General features: G+C 39.4%; 1 protein-coding gene across 11 annotated transcripts in view; it reads left to right on the top strand.

Annotated features, from left to right (window-relative positions):
- TASP1 (taspase 1) overlaps nucleotides 1-17371 on the top strand; it is a 317444-nt gene that overhangs the window by 45831 nt on the left and 254242 nt on the right. For all 11 annotated transcript variants that reach the window (XM_025000695.2, XM_025000693.2, XM_025000694.2 and 8 more), the window contains 1 exon segment: nucleotides 6734-6818. In XM_025000695.2, the coding sequence (XP_024856463.1) occupies nucleotides 6734-6818 (85 nt within the window).

Here is a 17371-nt window from a genome sequence, read left to right as displayed (position 1 = left end):
TTAAAATATTAGTATCCAGTTATTTTTGTATTTAGAAATACAGTTGAGGTTTGTGTGTTGGATTTATATTCAGTGGTCTTGATAACTTTGTTAATTCAAGCAGTTAGAAAAATAAATTTCTTTCATAATTTCTGTATACACAGTCACACCATCTGTGAATCATGACAGTTTTGCCTTTTCCGTTCCAGTATTTAACATTTTTGTTTTTACCCTGCATTAGTGCTCTGGCTCTGGCGCAGTGCAGTACTGAACACAGGTGATGGTAGTGCACATCCTGGTTTTGTTCCTGGCCTCAGAGGGGACTCTGAGCTGTTTCACCATACTGTGTGCTGCCAGCTATACGATTTCCATAAAAGCTCTTCATCAGATTGAGGACGTTTCTTTCTAGTCTTAGTTTACTGATAGTTTACAATACCCATTTTTATTTTAAATGGGTATTGAATATTAAGTGTTTTTCTGCATCTTTGACTCTTATTCTTTATTTTGTACGTATAAAATTTATGATTTTTTTTTTAAATGCTAAACCAACTTTTCATTCCTGGCATAAAGTCTTCCTGTATGAATTTTTTATCTTGTTTTTTACATCCACTGGGTTTGATTTCCTAATGTTTAAGATTTTGACATCTATGTTCATGCAATGATCAGGTTTAATTTTACTTAACTTAAAATATTCTCTTTAGATTTTGGAATCATGTTTGGCTGGCTCTATAAAATGAGTTGGGTTTTTTTTTCTCCTCTATTCTTTGAAAGGGTATGCATACAATTGGAATGATTTCTAAAAATTATTTGGAAGCATTCATTGGTTATTTTGAGTTACTGGAATTTTCTTTGTGGAAAGTTTTAAATACATGGGTTTCAATTTTCTTACCAGTTATATGACTATCTATATTTTTCTTATGTGTATTTTCCAAGGAATTTGTCTTTTTAAAATGAATTGTCAGCTTTGTTTGCTTAAACATTTTATTGACTTCTGGTTTAATGTCACTGTCATCAGAGAACATGGTCTGAAACATTCCAACCCCTTGAAACTTCTTGAGACTTACTTTGTGGCTCTGCTTATGGTGTATTTTAATGAATGCTCCATATGAACTTCCAAACAGTATTATGTAGTTGTTGGGTATGTTTTCTATGTATATCAATTAGGTCAGTTTACTTACACATTTGTTGTAATCTTCTGTATCTCTTCTGATTTTTGTGATAGGTATGCAGAGCATTTCAATTAGTATTAATTTCTTTTATTATGAGATATTATTAGCATTTAATGAAATTTCATATTTTTCAAGGCCATTAGCATTTCTCTGCTTACACTTCTTGTGTGGCTTGCCACTTAACCCTGTTTATAATGTGCTTTATCATATTGGAACTTAAATTTTTATTTGTCAAACTTATTATTCTCCTTTTTATGGCTTTTGCATTTCTTTTTTTTGTTTGTTTTTCATTTTTTTTTTTTTTGGCTTTTGCATTTCTTAAGGTTTTCAGTTCAGTTCAGTTCAGTCCCTCAGTCGTGTTCGACTTTTCGCGACCCCATGGACTGCAGCACGCCAGGTCTCCCTGTCCATCACCAACTCCCAGAGTTTACTCAGACTCATGTCCGTTGATTGGTGATGCCATCCAACTATCTCATACTCTGTCATCCCCTTCTCCTCCTGCCTTCTATCTTTCCCAGCATCAGGGTCTTTTCGAAGGAGTCAGTTCTTCACATCAGGTGGCCAAAGTATTGGAGTTTCAGCTTCAGCATCAGTCCTTCCAATGAATATTCAGGGCTGATTTCCTTTGGGAGAAGGCAGTGGCACCCCACTCCAGTACTCTTGCCTGAAAAATCCCATGGACTGAGGAGCCTGGTAGGCTGCAGTCCATGGGGTCGCTAAGAGTCAGACACGACTGAGCGACTTCACTTTCACTTTTCACTTTCATGCATTGGAGGAGGAGATGGCAACCCACTCCAGTGTTCTTGCCTCAAGAATCCCAGGGACGGCGGGGCCTGGTAGGCTGCCATCTATGGGGTCGCACAGAGTCGGACACGACTGAAGCGACTTAGCAGCAGCAGCAGCAGATTTCCTTTAGGATGGACTGGTTGGATCTCCTTGCAGTCCAAGGGACTCTCAAGAGTCTTCTCCAACACCACAGTTCAAAAGCATCAATTCTTCGGTGCTCAGCTTTCTTTGTACTCCAATTCTCATATCCATACATGACTACTGGACAAACCATAGCTTTGACTAGATAGACCTTTGTTGGCACAGTAGTGTCTCTGCTTTTTAATATTATGTCTAGGTTGGTCATAACTTTCTTCCAAGGAGCAAGTGTCTTTTAATTTCATGGCTGCAGTCACCATCTACAGTGATTTTGGAGCCCCCAAAATTAAAATCTGACACTGTTTTCCTCATCTATTTGCCATGAAGTGATAGGACTGGATGCCATGATCTTAGTTTTCTGAACGTTGAGCTTTAAGTCAACTTTTTCACTCTCCTCTTTCACTTTCATCAAAAGGCTCTTTAGTTCTTCACTTTCTGCCGTAAGTATGGTATCATCTCATATCTGAGGTTATTGATATTTCTCCCAGCAATCTTGATTCCAGCTTGTGCTTCATCCAGCCCAGCATTTCTTATGACATACTCTGCATAGAAGTTAAATAAGCAGGGTGACAATTTATAGCCTGATGTACTCGTTTTCCTATTTGGAACCAGTCTGTTGTTCCATGTCCAGTTCTAACTGTTGCTTCCTGACCTGCATACAGGTTTCTCTAGAGGCAGGTCCGGTGGTCTGGTATTCCCATCTCTTGAAGAATTTTCCACAGTTTATTGTGATCCACACAGTCAAAGGCTTTGGGATAGTCAATAAAGCAGAAATAGATGATTTTCTGGAACTCTTTTGCTTTTTCAGTGACCCAACAGATTTTGGCAGTTTGATCTCTGGTTCCTTTGCGTTTTCTAAATCCAGCTTGAACATCTGGAAGTTCATGGTTCAAGTACTGTTGAAGCCTGACTTAGAGAATTTTGATCATTACTTTGCTAGTGTGTGAGATAAGTACAATTGTGCAGTAGTTTGAACATTCTTTGGCATTGCCTTTCTTTGGGATTGGCATGAAAACTGACCTTTTTCAGTCCTGCAGCTACTGCTAAGTTTTCCAAATTTACTGACGTATTGAGTGCAGCACTTTCACAGCATCATCTTTTAGGATTTGAAATAGCTCAACTGCAATTCCATCACCTCCATGAGCTTTGTTCATAGTGATGATTCCTAAGGGCCAGTTGACTTCAGATTCCTTGATGCCTGGCTCTAGGTGAGTGATCACACCATCATGGTTATCTGGGTCGTGAAGATCTTTTTTGTACAGTTCTTCTGTGTGTTCTTGCCACCTCTTCTTAATATCTTCTGCTTCTGTTAGGTCCATACGTGTCTGTCCTTTGTTGTGACCATCTTTGCATGAAATGTTCCCCTGGTATCTCTAATTTTCTTGAAGAGATCTCTAGTCTTTCCCATTCTATTGTTTTCCTCTATTTCTTTGCACTGATCATTGAGGAAGGCATTTTTATCTCTCCTTGCTATTCTTTGGAACTCTGCATTCAAATGGGTACATCTTTCCTTTTTTCCTTTGCCTTTTGCTTCTCTTCTTTTCATAGCTCTTTGTAAGGCCTCCTCAGACAACCCTTTTGCCTTTTTGCCTTTCTTTTTCTTGGGGATGGTCTTGATCACTGTATCCTGTACGATGTCACAAACCTCCGTCCGTAGTTCTTCAGGCACTCTGTCTATCAGATCTAATCCCTAGAATCTATTTGTCACTTCTACTATATAATCGTAAGGGATTTGATTTAGGTCATACCTGAATGGTCTCTTGGTTTTCCCTACTTTCTTCAACTTAAGTCTGAATTTGGCAATAAGGAGTTCATGATCTGTGCCACAGTCAGCTCGCAGTCATAACTGTAAGTCCATCACTTACATATTCTTCAAATATATGTGTAATTTATTTTTTGTTGGCTTCTTGAATGCATTGTTTGTTGATCAGTTTCTGAAGTGATCAACAAATTGTCCCTGTATAGTTTATTGAGCAATAATAGTAAGGATAATAACAACAACCATTTATTGGATGACTGTTACCATGGATTGTTCTCCAGTAGTTCATGTGTGTTAAATCATTTAGTGCCCAGAAAAGCTTTCTGAGATCAATACTTTTATCCCCACTTTATAATTGAGGAATCTGAGACACAGGAGAGATTTAGCAATTTGTCCAAGTTTATTGTATCAGACTGGGTCCAGCTAGGAGACAGATACTACACAGCAGTTTGAACTGGAGAAGCTTAATGTAAAGAGCAAAGGGGAAATACACATGTAAGGGAAATGTGGAAGGAAGTTCACACCTCACTGAACAAGGTGTGGCTGCAGCCTGCTGTCTGGCAGAGAGGTTGTTGGGTTACCCAGGCCGTATTCCTGTGGGAGCAGAAACCGTCCTGTGGGGCTCAGACTGGCAGGTGGGCACACAGAGCTCAGGAAGCTGTGGGAGGTAAACCTCTGTTCCTAGGATGATGACTAGGGTTTTGGCTCTCTAGACAGCCAGCCCCACAGGATCCTTTGCTATGTGTGGGACTGAGGAGAAGGTGTGGCATCCATGACTATGGTCCTTTTCTTTCTGGGGCTGTCCGCTGTGCTGCCGTGGCCTGAGTCAGGAGTTGGGGAAAACATGTGGTGGGCAAATGCTGGAGGAAGCTGCACCCCGCAGCACTTGGCGCTGGAGAGAGCCGTGTGGGTCACGTAGTGTGAATGCCTGTGAGCTCCCGGAGCCCGGCCGCTGCGTTGTATCTCCAGTGCCCTCTCCTGACGAAGCTGAGCCGTGTGCCAGCTGGCCACAGCTGCATGGTTAGATGGCCCATGCCCACTTTTACCCATCAGGCAACCAAGGGTGCATTTATAGCTGCAAAGCAACCCGTTGATAGCTGGTACTGTTATAAAGCAGTCTGACCCCCATCACTCTGTGTTCTGTCCGCCTCTCACAGACAGTCCATCCTTTCCTACATTTGAAGTACTGTCTGTATTACGTATTAAATATCCTCATTCACACATGTCTGTATCTCAACTTTAGCTTTATTCTGTTCCATTGATATATTTGTCTATTTTGTACACAAACCACACTCAATTACAGTAGCTTTGAATAAGAAATGGTATTTTGTAAAATGAGTGCCTCTTAATTTTTTTTTTTTTTTTACAAAGTTTACCTGGTGAATTTAAGAGTCAGTTTTTCATATATCATAGAGGTCCTTTTGCGGAGAAGGCAATGGCACCCCACTCCAGTACTTTTGCCTAGAAAATCCCATGGATGGAGGAGCCTGGTAGGCTGCAGTCCATGGGGTCACTAGAGTCAGACACGACTGAGCAACTTCACTTTCACTTTTCACTTTCATGCATTGGAGAAGGAAATGGCAACCCACTCCAGTGTTCTTGCCTGGAGAATCCCAGGGACGAGGGAGCCTGGTGGGCTGCCGTCTATGGGGTTGCACAGAGCTGGACACGACTGAAGCGACTTAGCAGCAGCAGCAGCAGATGTCCTTTTGAAGCTCTGATGGTGAATTTATAGCTTTGAATTTATGTTAATTTATCAGTTAATTGATGTCTTTATGCCACTGAATCATCATACACAGAAATAAATTTATTTTAAGAGCTTCGTACAGAGATCTGAGTTTTTCTTCTTTTGATAGTTTATCCTTTTTTAGTGGGGGACAGTAGTTTTTGGTGTTTAGCTAAATATCTAGTTTTAAGTCAATCTGTTGTTTAATCTGAGGTTTTTCAGTCTCTTTATATCCTGCTGTTTTTTTTTTTTTTTTTTGTATTAACAGTGTCCTGAGACTATAAGTTAGTGGTCAAGGGTGTGGTCATTAGCTGCCTCTGTTAAAATCTCAGCATGTGATCCTGGGCAGGTAACTTAACCTTTGCAAATGTTTGCTCAGTAATCATACAGGGTTTATAACTGTACTTATGTGATAGAGGTGAAGTGTCCGTTAAATAATCTGATGCTGGTTAAGGTTTGGCACTGGGCCTGGCCCATACTGGATCCTAAGTTACTGTCACCGGCTTCTGTCGTAGTCATTGTCATACTTGTTATTATTGTTGTCACCCTGGCAGTTCTTTTTCACGCTAATACCTCCTGTCCTATTTTCCTCTGGAGAAGCACCCTTTTCTCCCTCTCCATTTTGTTTTCCCTCCTGGAAACAAGCCTAGCCACATCAATTTCAGTCTTGTACACCTTTGGCCTCTTCTCCCTACTCTCTCCCCATTTGTAGGACTTTATTCTTTCTTGCAGGTGAGATTTAAAATTTTTGTCCATTAATTTTTCTCCCTAAAGAGAAATTTGAAGCTGTTTGTACTCAGGTGTATTCCTTAGAGGAAATTCATGGTTTTGATAATAGATGGCAAATTTCCAGTTAAATTTTTAATTCTATCCTGAAATCTATTAAAAAGGAACCTAATTTAAATTTGTGTTATTTCAAATTCAGTCTTTGCTGCTATAGCACATGATAAAATGAGAATGTATGTTTTTATATTTGTTCTGTTCTTATACCTATAGGTATTCATATATTTGATTTGCTCCTTACTGTTGATGATAAATAACAGTTTTCATTAGTATATTTATAGACAGTTTTCCAAGATATTGATACTTAAAAGTTGTCTTATTGAAACAGCCACAAAATTGAGTGGGAAACTTGAAGACTTTCTGATTTCACTTTCTGCTGATTTTATTTTATAGGAATCAAGAACCCAGTCTCAGTTGCAAACAGACTCTTGTGTGAAGGGCAGAAGGGCAAGCTCTCAGCCGGCCGAATTCCTCCCTGGTAACTGCTTTGCTCTTCTCCGTCTTCCCCCAGGACCTTGGTCTTTGGTGCATGCGGTGTTTGAAGGCTATTTTTATCCACAGAAGGCTGATGCTGTTGGTTACGCATCAGCAGTAGCTTGCCTTTGAGAGGACGACACTCTTTGTTCTGTGATCTCGAAACATTTTGTTTTGAGAGAGAGCTCCGGATGGAAGAGAATATTATGGATTAATGTGCAAAAGAGATCAGAGTTAATTTAGGTTTTGTAATTGATTGTAGAGATGCTTTTGCTGTTAATAAGTGCTTAACTGGGGTCTTTTTATTATAGGAATTTAAAAATATCTTACATGTTTGAGTCCAGAGTCTAAACTCATTTTATTGAGAAGTTTTCAGAATAAAAGTACTTAATTTTGCTCTTCTGGAGAAGCACATTGTGACACTAACATTAGTAAGATTCATCTTTTCTGCAGCATTAAAATATAATTTTCCTTAAAAAACTTTGAACTTGAATGTTGTAAAGAGCCTGCACAAACCTATCATCTAGCTCCAGTAATTAATATTTTTGCCCTTCATCTGTCTCATGTACCTGTCTCTTTCCTGTAGTATTTTAAAGCAAATCCTCACCATTGTATTTCACCCTTCTGTAAATTTCTGTGTTTGTAAAATGTAATCACATCCTGTTAACATGCCTAATGATATATTTAATCCACTTTTTAAATTTTTTTATTTTGAACTTTTAATTTTGTATTGGAGTACAACCACTTAACAGTGTTGTGGTAGTTTCTGGTGAACAGCGAAGGGACTCAGCCGTACATACACATGTATCAGTTCTTCCCCAGAGTCCCCTCCCACCCAAGCTGCCTGATAAAATTGATCCGAGTTCCATGTCCTGTGCAGTACGTCCTTGTTGGTTATCCATTTTAAATATTGCAGTGTGCCCCTGACCATCCCAAACTCCCTAACTATCCCTTCCCCCTGGCAACCATAGTTCAGTTTCTAAGTCTGTGAGTCTCTTCTTGCTTTGTAAGTAAGTTCATTCTATCATTTCCTTTTAGATTCCTCATGGAAGGGATGTCACACCATGTTTCTCCTCCTCTGTCTGGCTGACTTCACTCAGAATGACTCTCTAGGTCCATCCATGTTGCTGCAAATGACATTATTTCACTGTTTTTAATGGCTGAGTGATATTCCATCACACACGCACCGCACATCTTCATCCATTCCTCTGTCAGTGGACATTTAGGTTGTTTCCATGCCTTAGCCATTGTAAACAGAGTTATGCATATTTAAAAAAAATCAATGTACATATTATTTTGAAACTTTCTTTTTTTCTTTAAATAGTATGTCTTAGAGATTTTTTCAACATCAGTACATATAAAATATATGTAATGTTTTATAGTTCACCTGTTGAAGTGAAATATGCATGGGCACGTAGGTTGCTCCATGTCCTGGCTGTTGTAAACAGTGCTGCAGTGAACACTGGGGTGCCTGTATCCTTTAGGCTCATCTTTTTCTCTGGATATGTGCCTAGGAGTGGGATTACCTGGTCATACGGTAGCTCTGTTTTTAGTTTTTTAGGGAACCTCCATACTGTTCTTCACGATAACGTGGATAATAATATAACAATTATGCCTCAGTACTGTCTCATACTCAACTGTCTTCAGTACCATACATGTTCAGTACGCCTGGCTGTTAAGGTTATGTTAATATCCTGTATTGGAAGTTGTGACAGTGGTACTATAGGAATCACTGTTATTTGACTTTCAAGTAATAGAAAATGATATAGTTTTGAAAAATCTTGAAATCTTTTTACCCAAATGTATTCAAGGTATCCCTATTTCCTACCAGCCAGGTTGAGAAAACAAAACATTACCAAGAGACTCGAAGCTGTGTAGATGCGATCCTTGCTAAGGGCATTCTTATCCTTCTGCTGACCCATGCTCATACCCCGACCCCATCTCTGGCCCTGCCCTAGGTAACAGCTGTCCAGAATTGAAGCTTTTCTCATTCTCATCTATTCCTTTATGGTATTAAACACATACAACAGAGGCATACCTCATTTTATTGTGCTTTACAGATACTGTATATATATATTTTTTAACAGATTGAAGGTTTGTGGTAGTTGTGCTTTGAGCCATTTTCCCAACTGCATTTGGTCACTTGATGTCTCTGCGTTACATTTTGGTAATTCTCCCAATATTTCAAATGTTTTCATGATGATAGTTGTTATGGTACTCTATGATCAGTGGTGTTTAGTGTTGTTTACTATGACTTGCTGAAGGCTCAGGTGATGCTTAGCATTTTTTAGCAATATCCTGTTTTTAGATTAAGGTGTGTCCAGTATTATTGTACGCATAGTGCTATCACAGTCTTAATAGAATACAGTGTAGTGTAAACATATGAACTGGGAAATCGGAAAATTTGTGTGACTTGCTTTATTGTGACGTTCACTTAATTGTGGTGGTCTGGAACTGAACCTGCAGTATCTCCGAGGTATGCTAGCACTCTGATTTTCTAAGTCTACACAGACACGTACATAGATGTACAAAAAAGTTCTGGAAAGAAGGTCACGAGACCGTATTACCTCTAGGAAGCAGGAAGGAAGGAACAAGATGAGGCAGTTGTCAAAGGGGATATGTATAATATTTTTATATTTTACAAAGATGAAATATATGTGAAAAAGCAATGGTCATCTCTGTATTAAAATAATGTCAGAAGGTGATCCTATAGTTGCTTGGAATTAGTGATCTAATTTTCTCACATTGTTCTTCAGCTTTATTTTTTGTTTTCAAAATTGATTTGACCATTTTAGGCATTTTGCACTTTCATGTGAATTTTATAATTATCCTGTCAGTTTCTTTGAATAACCTGCTAGAATTTTGATTAGGTTTTTAACTTGATTCATTTTTTAAGGTCTTCTTTAACTTCTCTGAACAGTGTTTTATAATTTTCAGTGTACAGATTTTGCACAGCTTTTAAAAAGTTTATACGTAAGTGTTTCTTTTTGTTGCTGTGATAAATTTCATACTTTAAAAAAGTTAAATACCAGTGTTCCTTACCAATATAGAAATATAATTGATTTCCTTATATTGATATTCTGGCTTGGAAATTTGCTAAATTCATTTGTTCTCATTTTGTTTGTATAGATTCCATGAAGTTTTCTACATAGATAGTTCTGTCTTCTGGGAATAAAAATAGTTTTATTTCCTTTTTATGTCCATTCCTTTAATTACTTTCTTTTTCCTTATTGCACTGCCTAGCACCTCCTATGCAATGTGAAATAGAAATGCGAGAGTGAACGCCCTTGCTTTATTTGTAATCTTAGGGAGGGTGCATTTGTTCTTTACCCTTAGATATGACGGGCTTCCCTCATGGCTTAGATGGTAAAGCATCTGCCTGCAGTATGCGAGACACGGGTTTGATCCCTGGGTCAGGAAGATCCTCTGGAGTAAGGGGCAACCAATTCCAGTATTCTTGCCTGGATAATTCCATAGACAGAGGAGCCTGGCAGGCTACAGTCCACGGGGTTGCAAAGAGTCAGACATGACTGAATGACTAACACTTTACACACATTATGGCTGCTATAGGTTTATCATAGATGCTCTCTATCATGCTGAGAAAGTTCCCTTCTTTTCCTAATGTGCTGAGAATTTTTAATAGGAATGGGTATTGTACTTTTTCAAATACTTCTCTGTATCTATTTGTGATGCTCTTTCTTATTTAGTCAGTTAATACAGTGATTGGGTGATTTTCGACTCTTAAAGTAACAGTTGCATTCCTGGAATAAATTCCACTTGGTTACAATGTATTATCCTTTTATATGTTACTGGATCCAATTTACTAACTTTTTAAAATACTTTTTGCATCTGTGTTTATGAGAGACTTTGGTCTGTAGTTTTCCTGTAATGTCTTTGGTTTGTGTTCATTTTGCTTCCTGGATATGTAGCGATATATATCATCAAATTTGGAAAAATTTTTGGCTGTTATTTCTTCAGATGTGTCTTTCTCGATCCCTCCTCTTCTGTCTTCTAGGATTCCAGTTACATGTATATTTGACCTCTCATAGTGGTACTGATAATTTTTTTATTTTTCCCATTAATTTTTCTCTTTGTTTCATTTTGAATAATTTCTACTGCTGTTTACTAATTATTTTTTGGCAATACCTGCTGCTGCTGCTAAGTCACTTCAGTCGTGTCCGACTCTGTGCGACCCCATAGACGGCAGCCCACTAGGCTTCCCCATCCCTGGGATTCTCCAGGGAAGAACACTGAGTGGCAATACCTAGTCACCTGTTAATCCCATCTAGTTTATTTTTCATTTCTGACATTGTAGTTTTTAATCTCCAGAAGTTTGATTTGTATCTTTAAAAAAATGTCTTCTGTGTATCTGCCTAACATGTTTAATATTTCCTGTAACTTCTTGAGCATATGAATACAATTATAGTAACTTTTAATATCTTTGTTTACTAATTCTATCATCTTTGTCATTTCTGGGTTTTCAATGGAATGATTTTTCTCATTATAGGTTACATTTTCCTGCTTCTTCACGTTTGGTAATTTTTTTATTAGATTCCACACATTGTGAGTTTTGCCTTATTTGGTGTTGGATATTTTTGTACTTCAATTCTAGGATGTGGTTAATTTATTTAGAGACAGCGTCATCCTTTCAGGCCTTGCTTTATACTTTGTTACACGAACTAGAGAAGCATTTAGCCTTGAGCTAACTTTGCTTTGCTGCTAGGCAAAACCCTTCTGAGTACTATAACAGATGTAACCAGAATGAGGTTTTATTTTTTTAGTGTGACTACTGGGAACAGGAGCTGTTCTGGCCCTATGTGAACTTGGGGATTGTTACCTTTAAAACTTGCATGTTATTCTTTCCCAGACTTTGATAATTTCCTTTTACACATACACTGAAGACAAAGCTGAAGACTGGAGGGACTCTGCAGATTTCCGGAGTCTTTTCTCTGTGTGACTCTCTTCCCTGGGTTTCTGCCCTGTGAACTCTGGCCACCTGGGCGTCTCTGGATGCCCAGCTCTCTGTCTTCAACTCACAGAGACTGCAGGGTTCCTGTTCTGAGTTCCTGTTCCTGTGCCGTGGTAGGAAACTCTCCAGGCAGTAAACGGGGCCATCATAAGGTTTATCCAGTTTGTTTCCTTTCTCTCAAGGATCACTGTCCTATGCTGCCTACTGGCTAATGTGTGAAAACTGTTTTCTGTATTTGTCTGATTTTTTTCCCCTTTGGTTCAGGCAAGAGTGTAAATGTATTCCTGTTACTCCATCTTGTCCAAAAGCAAAAATCTCTCAAATACCTGCACTGTGGAAAAAACCCAGATTCCCTGAGGATTCTTTGTGTGCGTTAGCTGCTCAGTTGTGTCTGATTCTTTGCAACCCTGTGGACTTTAGCCCACTAGGCTCCTCTCTCCATGGAATTCTCCAGGCAAGAATACTGGAGTGGGTTGCCATTTCCTCCTCCACGGCATCTTCCCTATCCAGGGATTGAACCTGGTTCTCCTACATCACAGGTAGATTTTTTACCATGTGAGCCACCAGGAAAGCCTCCTGAGTATCCTAAATAAGTGAAATTAAATTTATCATGTTTTTACTTAAATTTGTTTACACGCAACCCTAATAAGCCTAGTTATGTAATTTCTGTAATGATAATAGTGACCCTTATGCATTCGTACACTGTGAGAGGCACTGTTTTATGTGATTCATATGCATTGTCTCATAATATCATAAAATGATTTATGAGCATAACATACATTTTGTAGATGAAGAAACCGAGTACCTTATTTGACTTGTTATACTATTAAAATTTTATGGAGTCTTTCCTTATCACATTAGAAGCAGCAGACTAGAACTCATAACAAGGCAGTAAAATTCTTTTATAATAGTAAGAAATAGCTGTTTACATCCATTTAGTTACTCATCGCTTACCATTCCTTCATTCAGCAAATATTTATTGTTTAATTCCTCCTGTGTTAGATATAGGGATATAAAAACTATCAAAAGCAGATGGAAGACTTAGAAACCATGGTCTTCTGTTGTCATCTATTGAAGAGGCAGGTAACTATGGGGGCAGCAGAGCATTGGGTGTTTTCTAAGAAGTCTTCAAATAAAAAGTTCATCTCTCTGTATACCTCATTGAGGAAGACAGGGAGTATATCTATTTCAGCTGCATCGAAAGTTGTTAGAATTTTGTAGACTCTTATTCTTTCTTAAAAAAAAAAAATCCCTCAGCAGAATTTTAGGAGGAATGGTATTTTTATTAGCTGATAATCTTTTATATTTTAATTTTCTGGTTATTGTCAGCATGACATGATGCATTATTTAAATTTTGGTATTTGGTCAGACTAGCTGAATATTTGATATCTTCATAAATTTGGTGGAACGGAGGAGGGGACGACAGAGGATGAGACGGCTGGATGGCATCACCGACTCAATGGACGTGAGATTGAGTGAACTCCGGGAGTGGGTGATGGACAGGGAGGCCTGGCGTGCTGCGATTCATGGGTTAGCAAAGAGTCAGACACAACTGAGCGACTGAACTGATTATCATAAACTGTGCCATGTTTTCCCAAGTTGATTTTATTTATAAAAGTATATTTTCACTCTTTTCTCCTCCGTGATGATATGGTGTAACTTTGATAGGCCTTACCATCTAGAACAAAGGTTGTCAAACTACGGCCTGTGGGACAGATCTGGTCTGCTGCCTGTTTTTGTCAGTCGCGTTTTTTGGGAACACAGCCACTCCCATTTGTGTGCATACTGCCTGTGGCTGCTTGTGCTTTGCAAAGGAGCTGTTGCATCCGAGACATCTGGGTACAAAGCCTAAATTATTTGCTGTCTGGCCCTCTAGCTGAAAAAATTTGCTAACTCCTAACCTATTATAGAATAAGTTATAATTTTTTATAAGTATAAACTTTAATAGTTTTGTTTGACTTGGCATTTTCTTTTTTCACTGTATAGTTCATTTCATTCATTTATTTATCTTGGCTGTGCTGGGTCTTCGTCGCTGTGCGTGGGTTTTCTCTAGTTGTGGCAGGCGGGATCTGCTCTCCAGTGGCCGTGCGTGGGCTCCTCGTTGTGGTGGCCTCTCACTGCGGAGCATGGGCTCTGAGCATCTGGGCTTCAGCAGCTGTGGCGTGTGGGCTCAGGAGTCGTGGTGCACAGTTGAGTTGCTCCTTGGCATGTGGAATCTTCCTGGATCAAGGGTTGAACCTGTGTCCTATGCATTGGCCGGCAGATTCTTATCCATTGTACCTCTGGGGAAGTCCAAGTTATAATTTTTGGAAATTTTGTTTCTTTTGGTGAAAAAGGGAAGGCTTGGAAAACATTGTTGCTTCATGTTTAATATGAGTTAACCTAAAATGCTCATTCAGTTCAGTTCAGTTCAGTTGCTCAATCGTGTCTGACTCTTTGCAACCCCATAGACTGCAGCATGTCAGGCCTCCCTGTCCATCACCAACTCCCGGAGTTTACCCAAATTCATGTCCACTGAGTCAGTGATGCCATCCAACCATCTCATCCTCTGTCGTCCACTTCTCCTCCTGCCCTCAATCTTTCCCAAAATCAGCGTCTTTTCCAGTGAGTCAGCTCTTCGCATCAGGTGGTCAAAGTATTGGAGTTTCAGCTTCAACATCACTCCCTCCAATGAACACCCAGGACTGATCTCCTTTAGAATGGACTGGTTGGATCTCCTTGCAGTCCATGGGGCTCTCAAGAGTCTTCTCCAGCACCACAGTTCAAAAACATCAATTCTTCAGCACTTAGCTTTCTTTATAGTCCAACTCTCACATCCCATATATGACCACTGGAAAAACCATAGCCTTGACTAGATGGGCCTTTGTTGGCAAAATAATGTCTCTGCTTTTTAATATGCTGTCTAGGTTGGTCATAACTTTCCTTCCAAGTAGTAAGTGTCTTTTAATTTCATGGTTGCAATTATCATCTGCAGTGATTTTGGAGCCCAGAAAAATGAAGTCAGCCACTGTTTCCCCATCTGTTCACCATGAAGTGATGGGATGGATGCCATGATCTTCGTTTTCTGAATGTAGAGCTTTAAGCCAACCTTTTCACTCTCCTCTTTCACTTTCATCAAGAGGTTCTTTAGTTCTTCACTTTCTGCCTTAAGGGTGGTGGTATCTGCATATCTGAGGTTATTGATATTTCTTCTGGCAATCTTGATTCCAGCTTTTGCTTCCTCCAGCCCGTTAGACCCTAGGATTTTTTGAGATGCAAATTTAGTTTTTGGTACATTGTTTATTTGAAAATGCAGTTAAACTTATTGTATTTCATAAATTCATTCAGATTTTAGTACTTTTGTATGAATGTGAAAAGAATATTTAAAGACCTATAGATTAAAAGAAACATAAGAAGACCTATCAACTAATCAGAAAATAAGGATGGATTAGTTGGATTTCCCCTCAAATAAAATAGTTTAAAAGGCAAAATAACAATAATAGCACAACTTTTAGGAAAAAATCAGGGAAATGTGAACATCAATTGAATAAACTTTTGATTCCAAGGATTTATTGTTAAATTTTTTAAGGTGTCAATTTGTTATGTTGTGGTTATGTATTTTTTTTAAGTTGCTTTTTTAGAGACGTTAAAATATTTATATTTGAAGTTATGTGATGTCTGAGGTTTGCTTCAGAATGGTCTGGATGGGAGTGAAGTAAAGACGAGCAGTGTGTTAATCACTGGTGAGATAGGGTGAGGATCCTTTTGGATTCACTATAGACTATTCACTGTAATGTACGTGTTTACAAATTTTTACAATAACATTTTGAGAAGAGTTAAATCCTTGTTATTTAATATGTTCACTATTTCTTTTTCCACGTATAGCAGGTTCTCCTTTATTTGCACTTTCTGTGTTTGTAAGCTGTAAATAAGCAGTAGCCACCAAATTGATGGTCTTTCTTCAATTCTGTGTGTTTGTGGTAAACAAAGAAGTCCTAGGTAAAACAGGCAGAAATCTGTTTTGAAGTCCAAAGAAGCAGCTATCATTTTCTTCTCTGTCTCTCTTATCTAGCATAATGCATTTTAAGCAGTTTTGAGAGCTTTCTAAAGTCACTGAATTACCCATTTTTAGACTGACAATAGCGTCATGATTTTTGAAAACAGTTCCCATCCGTAGAATCCCAGGCGGCCTCGGTGCGTCTCTGTGTGTTTGGTTGTGCTGGCCCTTCAGTATCTCAGCTCGCTGACGGTCACCCGGTCAGCACTGGTCTCAGTACACTGTTGCTTTTGTTGCGTAACACTTTAGACTTGCTTTAGTGTAAATTAAGGAGAGCATAACACAAGGACAGTGCTGTCCTTTAGAGAGTTTTGACACCCTCATTTATTATTTTGTTGAGTATCTTGCAGTTGTTTGTTTATGATTAGTGTGTTCTAGGCGTTGTTCTGAGTGGCTATGTGGATATCAATGAAAAACAAAGATCCCTGCTCTAATGAAGCTTACAGTTTATTTGAGGGAGACATGTAAACAACAGAGATAATATGTAAGCTGTACAGTGTCTGGGCTTCCCTGGTGGCTCAGATGGTAAAGAATTCACCTGCAATGCAGGAGACCTGGGTTCGATGCCTGGGTTGGTTCATGGAGTCACAAAGAGTCAGACACAACTGAGCTACTGAGCACACACACACACACAGTGTATAGTATGTCATAAGGTGGAAAAAATGTAAAAAGGGCAGAATGAGAGAGATTAAGAGTACTGGGTAGAGGAGTGTAGAGTGTTGAGTAGTTTTAAAGTATTGAGTTTCAGGCCTCATCAAGGAGATATGTTTAAACAGATGGAGAAATTTGCCATTTGGGAAAGAAGGAAGACCCTGACTGGGCACAGTCAGGGCCAAGGCCCTGAGGCCAGAGCTCCCTTGACATGTTTGTGTTTTTACGGGACGCTGGAGTAGCCTTACCAGGAGGTGGGGGAGATGAGGGGAGGAAGGGGAGAGAGGACTGGATCACGTGAGCGCCTGGAAATTCTGCCAAAGGCTCCAGTTTGCAGGCTAGTGTCGTCACAAGGGGCTTCTCAGGATTTTGAGAAGAGGAGTGTCATTACCTGACTTGCATTTCCCAAGGATGTCAGTGGCTAGTGTGTTGAGATTGGACCAAGGCAGGGAACCGAGCAAGGCAAGCACGAGAGTGAGGGGCTGTTGCAGCAATCCAGGAGAGCGACGGAGGCAGCTCAGACCCAGGTGGTGCAGGGGAGTGGTGAGAAGTGGCCAGATTCTGAGTGTTTTAACAAGGTGGAGTCAGTGGGTTTCCTAGTGAATTGAGATGAAACTTCTATGAAAGCTTTCTCCTTGGAGAATCATGATTTGGGAAAAATTTGAGTTGGTGCTGCAGTTAGTGTTCTGGGAAGTGATTTTTTGCTTTTATAGGATGTGCTCAGCTGCTTCAGTTTGTCCGACTTTGAAACCCCATGGACTGTAGCCCACCAGTCTTCTCTGTCCGTGGGATTTTCCAGGCAAGAATACTGCAGTGGGTCGCCATTTTCTCCTCCAGGGAATCTTCCCAACTCAGAGATCAAACCCACATCTCTTGTATCTCCTGAATTGCTGGCGGATTC

Source organism: Bos taurus, chromosome 13 (genome assembly GCF_002263795.3).
Source record: "Bos taurus isolate L1 Dominette 01449 registration number 42190680 breed Hereford chromosome 13, ARS-UCD2.0, whole genome shotgun sequence".
In the NCBI taxonomy this organism is placed as follows: Eukaryota; Metazoa; Chordata; class Mammalia; order Artiodactyla; family Bovidae; genus Bos; species Bos taurus.
Note: the sequence above shows the minus strand (reverse complement) of the source record. Positions and strands in the feature narration are given on the sequence as shown.